The sequence below is a fragment of the Corvus brachyrhynchos genome, unplaced genomic scaffold (genome assembly GCF_000691975.1).
Source record: "Corvus brachyrhynchos isolate BGI_N302 unplaced genomic scaffold, ASM69197v1 scaffold218, whole genome shotgun sequence".
Classification (NCBI taxonomy): Eukaryota; Metazoa; Chordata; class Aves; order Passeriformes; family Corvidae; genus Corvus; species Corvus brachyrhynchos.
The window spans coordinates 55964-61688 of NW_008239321.1; the positions used below are offsets into that span (position 1 = coordinate 55964).

Sequence of the window (5725 nt, forward strand, 5' to 3'; positions counted from 1 at the left end):
TTGTTATTCCAAAGCCCAAACCCACTCACTCAGGCTGTTCTCACCAACACTTACCCATTGGTTCTTTGATGACACCATAATAATCTGGTGCATCATTGGGATCTACTGGTTCTAAGAACGGCCACGCCATTTTGTGAGCCTGGCAGGGAAACAGGAGAGAATTAAAATATAAAATCGAGTTAAACTAGGTACTATTAATAGGTAAATATTTTCGTCCTTTTATCTGTTGGGGTCTGGAGTTGAATTTCAGGAAGAAGTGCAGCATTATATGAAAAAGGAACCAGTTCTCATCTGATGACTGGGTAAAGTTTTAAATGCCAGTGACCCAGTAGTTCAGCTTCAAAACAGGAAACTGTGAAATTCAGACATAACAGGATACTGTTCTGAACAGGCTGCATGGAAAAGTATGGAATGAATTTACTGAGAGTGCTTTCTAGTACCCTAAAATTAATATGCTTTTATAAATGTATGCAAAATACAGGACAATGCAAATTATTACTTAGAGGATTTCTGTTACCACAGTTTTAAGAATTGTACCAGAATTCTTAAATAGTCTTTAGAGTTGTAGCAGAAAAAGCCTATTTGGGAGTGACAGAGAAACCAGAAATATACTGTATTGTTGGACAGTGACATATTCTTATTATCAAGATGCCATCATTTACATGCTGATAATGACCCCCTATGAGAACACTCCTGAAATCTGGTAACTCTCAAAGTACAGAAGTATAGATCACAACCCTCAGAAAACTGATCTGGGAACAGAACATGGCACTTCTCATACCCTGTGCAGTTGGGCTCCCACTTTGCCTTTTGGGATTCTAAATCTGCTTCCTTTAAAAGCCTTTCATTGAAGGGATTATTTAGTTTCACCCACTCAGGAGTGGTGATTTACTAATTATTGTAAATATTCCTCAGGACAATAATGCCAAGCAAGTTTGCAGCTGACACAGTGCCAAAGCTTTGCTATTCCCTCAAATCTCAGAGCTACTAAAGAGAAATCAAAACCCTCCTCCCAGACCCACTGGGTCTGTCACACTCCCTGATGCTGCCACCCTTCTCCTCACCTGCAAGGAGCGCAGGACCCTCCTCAACCCTTCATAGTCTTTATCTGTGAGTGGACTGAGCACAGTCATGGCATCCTCTGTGGACTGGCACTGTGGACACACGTACTCATCAATGAGATCTGCCTCGCTCTGCAGGATGCCCACGCAGCGCCCGTGGTACCAGTTCTGACATCGGTCACAGCCAATGTAAAATCTGCAAGAGCCAAACCAAATGTCAGTGGCTTCAACTATTTCAAGTCCAGGTTACATTTAAACCCATAAACCTGCCATCACCTGCACACAAGCAGATACTTGGCATGATTAAAGACAACAGGTAACGTCAGATTTCAGAGTGACAAATTCTACTCCAACTGTTTTTGTATTTACAGACCATTTCAAAACACGTTCCTAAATTTTACACTTTCAAGCAATCAAGATTTCAAAAATCATTCCTCTGCTTTAGATGAAAGGAACAGTGTAAAGCCAGAAGTCTCACCCAGCCAGTATCCAAACCAATTCAAGATGCATTTTGCACAAACTGGACTACAACTACGGCTTGTTTCACTCTGTACAAGCACTTTTCATATGGAAGCTTCAGTCTTGTAACTGAACACGGAGTATTCTATGACACAAAGCCTTACAGTAAAAGATGTATATAATTCACATATATATAATCATATACCAACCATATACCCCCCTACTAAAATTATGTTCTCCAGCCAGATCAGATTAAAGCACAAAAAAACCCACTAAATACAGCATTTGTCTTTTAGTCTTTCTAACCATCCCCTGTTAAAGAAAATAAAATTAAAAAAGAAAATAAATCCCAATTAAAGTACATGGTGTCTTGGTAGTTTGTTGTTAAAAATAAAAACCACAATACATTTTGACCACCCTGAGAAAGTTCACTTTTCCTAAACATTTACTGAACAGAAACATCTGGGAGGGGGAGACAATTACTGAAAAGCAATTTGTATTACGAATGAATACAATATATGCAGAATAACTAGTTGTTTACTCTTTGCAAGGAACAGGAAAGCACAGTCAGAGCAGTTTTGCTACCTAGACATGGAATAAGAGGTTCTTATCCGAACTCACTGCGACTCATCATAAGGTGTTCTGCAGATACAGTACAACTCCTCACTGCTGCCCTCTTGTGCCCGTTTACACTCATTACAGATGTACACATCCATTTTCTTAGCCTCCTTTTCTGTGATTCCAACACATTCTCCATGATACCAGTTAGTACAAAGATCACAGCCAATATAGAACCTAAAAGTGTTCACAATGAAAATGACAATGTAATTGTCATTTCAAATGGCATGGAACTTTTCCCTGCATTTCTCTCTGATGCACTTGCTGCTGGGCTACTTTCTGTCTCAGCTTCCCTGCTCCCTAACCTTACAAACTAACATCTCATGCTGCAGCTAGACTGGCAGTAAGGTCACTTGGGTCAATTTAAATTGACAGTTCATCAAAATGCACATGTATTGATATGTACATATTAATATGTAACCAGACATGACAAAACTATGGGCTGAAAATCTACTGTCTTCAATGTGTGTGTGAAAAACTGTCAAAGGCACAAAAAGACAAGGCCAAAGAAAAAAGGTTTACATTTTCAAAATTGCAGCTCAAAAGCCACTGAAACATTTCCTTAAAGTTTGAAAATGTAGGTCTCAGTTAATTTAAAAAACAAAAGCAAAGCGCAAACACCAGCTAGGAGTTACGAGTACACTACAAGAACATGCAACCAGCAGTGTGTAGGTACATCTTGGTGTAACATGATACGAAAGAAAACAGGGTCAGGGCATGACTGTCAATTTTAAATCTTGGAGTTTTTTTTTGAGGGGGATGTGCACTGAAATCTGATAATAAACTACTTAAAACTGCGACAAAGTGGAATTTTGACTGAATAACGCCTCCTCTCAGACACAGCTGTGTGACGGAACCAGGTATGGTATGACACAAAGTGAAGGGAACCAGGGACAGAATCATGGGAATGGGACCTTGCACAGAATGATGTGACGAAACTGTAAAATATTATGCCAGGATGTTTGTAACTCGTGTATGGATCTCTCAGAACACACCTATGACCAGTGACAACCAGATGGGCAACACTCACATCCATTCTCTCTGCCTAAGCAAAAGCAAGCAGACTCGGAACCTCCATCCTCCTGGATTTTGGAGACCTCAACCCCCTGCCAGGTGCTGCCGTAGGAATTCCTGCCACCCTGTCAGCCTGCAGGCAACACCCTGGGGCGTTGCACCAGCAGGGCAGTAGCTACCCCATGTTCCACAGGAAGCATCTCTGATTTCCTGGGCCTCTGCACACATCCTGCACACTCAGATCCTGCTTTTTCTCTTGTTTTCAGTCAGGCAAATCCTAAAATAAATATCACACAACCCCATTTCCATAAAGAATGGCTAGACGTAGATTCTGACAACTATAAGGAACTCAGCCTGTGCCCTGTTCCCAAGAGAGGCCGTGTCTGGTCCTGGTGATGTGGAAGCACATTTGCATCCAGGTGTAGGTGCTAAGCCTTGCCACTGGAATGTGGAGCAGGTGCCACATTATGCTTTAACAGATAGATTGGAATCTAAGCAGGAATCTTGGAAAGATATCCTTACTGACCATCCTTGAAAACAGTATTAGCAAATCCCTATAACCCTGGAGTATCATGAATGAGAAATAAATGTAATAGTTTTGCAATAAAATACACAGCACAAAACAACTTAAAAGGCTTTACTAAATCCAAAGAAACACACAGGGTATTCATAAAATACCACAAACTGGCTTTTCAAGTAGCACACCTATCTTTTCTCAAGTAGAAAAGAGACACCAGCATAAAGAGGAAAAGTATCCAATGCCTACATATACATATATGAAAAAATAAAAAAATTCTCAGAAAACTGTTTCAAAACTTGACTAATTCCAAATAGCAAAAGGATTATGTACTTCAACAGTATAGTCATCATTTGTAGGAATATCAAATACAAGATTCACAAAAAGCAAAGCAGCAGAGCTCTGTCATATTGCTAAGGATACTACTGAGTTATTAACATTTCATTTTCTTGGAAGCACAGTTCTCAATTCAAGCTACCAAAATTCACTCTATGACCACTAGAGTCAACACAAAGAGTTAGTCTGACAATCAAATCCCTTTGCTCACTCACTAACTCCAGATGCAGTAACACACAGACCTCTGGTATCACAGCCAGAGAACAGGGTCCCTCCTAAGTACGCTGGATAACAGAAAACCTCATACAGACACGAAGTTAAGTGAGGCTGGGGACATCCCTCAGAGGTGACAGTGACATAACAGCCAGAGCATCACTCTGCTCTTCCTGCAGCACTGGCAGTCCAGGGAGCAGCCCCATTTCCCACGCTGAAGTAATAGTGCAATGGTCAGAGTTACTCAAAACCTCAAGATCTCAACTTTATTAAAAAAACATAATTAAACCCCAAAAAAGGCTAGAAGGAACCAAGAGGTCTCCTAGTCCTGGCCCTAAACTTGAAATGAAGAACCATGACCCATGGAGTAAATGCATCACTCCAGATCTATGGTTTTCCTGTTACCAGCCCTTAAAGTACCACCAAATGGTACCAGTTCGTATTTTTGGGTATTGTTGCTTACTTGGAATTGGTCTGAAGTCAGACTTACTGTACATACATCTCTGCACAGCTCTCAGATGTTAACCATTACTAACTACTGCTGTTAGTCACCTCTACCTTAAGGAGGAACATGTAACACTATCCCCTGGAATCCACTGGATTCTCCACTCCAGCACTTACAGCATTTCTTCACAAGCTCTGTACATAACATAAATACTTTTTCCTCATTCACAGTCAGAATCAAACTACAGAGAACTGCAGTTTTCACTTTGTCAAATGCTTAAATATTGATTTTTATCAACCCTGGAATGCAAATAATAACACATGGAAACCATTTCTCCCTGAAACATTGTCCAAAGTGAACTGCAGTCCAGTGACTCAGAGCCCCCTTTACTGGGTACTGCCTTACAAAAAAAAGTCATTTATTGGAAGACGGTACCAAAGCTATTTCTGAAAAACATCAGCTACTTATTAAAAAGAAATTGCTCAAACCAAATTGTCACTTGCTTCTGAGGCAGAGGCAAAACAGCAAAAGAAAGAGTAACAGAGCGGAGGGAAAAAAAAGAAAAGAGTATGTGCATATGAGACAGGAAGGTCACACAATGGAGACATGCAAACGAGTAAATATAAACCACACACAGTAACAGTATCAATCGAGTATGTTAATATTTGTAACTGCTAGTGGAAAATAGAGACTTTATTCTCTATACCCTAGTGATCACTGCAATAACCTGCCACTACCTCCACTTCTAGCACTACCTGGCACTAAGAGCTGACACTAAACCTAAAGCTAAGGACATGCAGGAGGGGCTATGGCATCGTTACTCACTTGGACTCGTCGTAAGGCGTTTTACAGATGCAATAAAGCTTTGTGTCCTTCTTCGTTTCCTTTGAGGTAGTAGAAATCATTTTCTTTTTCTTGGACTTGGAAGCCGAGGAATCCTTCTCCTCCTCTCGTTTCCTCTTCTGGGAGGAGACTGGCATGGGGACAGTGGTGGAGGAGGAGGAGGTGATGCTGGCTGCCGGTGGCTGTGGTGGTGCTGGTGGCACTGGTGGTGGGGCAGCA

General features: G+C 40.9%; 1 protein-coding gene across 1 annotated transcript in view; it reads right to left on the reverse strand.

The window, feature by feature from the left end:
- The window catches only part of BPTF (bromodomain PHD finger transcription factor), a 54014-nt gene that overhangs the window by 5676 nt on the left and 42613 nt on the right, over positions 1-5725 (reverse strand). The window contains 4 exon segments of the mRNA XM_017740752.1: positions 55-139; positions 1065-1257; positions 2142-2315; positions 5489-5725. The exon segment at positions 5489-5725 is cut by the window's right edge and continues 36 nt beyond it. Of these exon segments, the coding sequence (XP_017596241.1) occupies positions 55-139; positions 1065-1257; positions 2142-2315; positions 5489-5725 (689 nt within the window).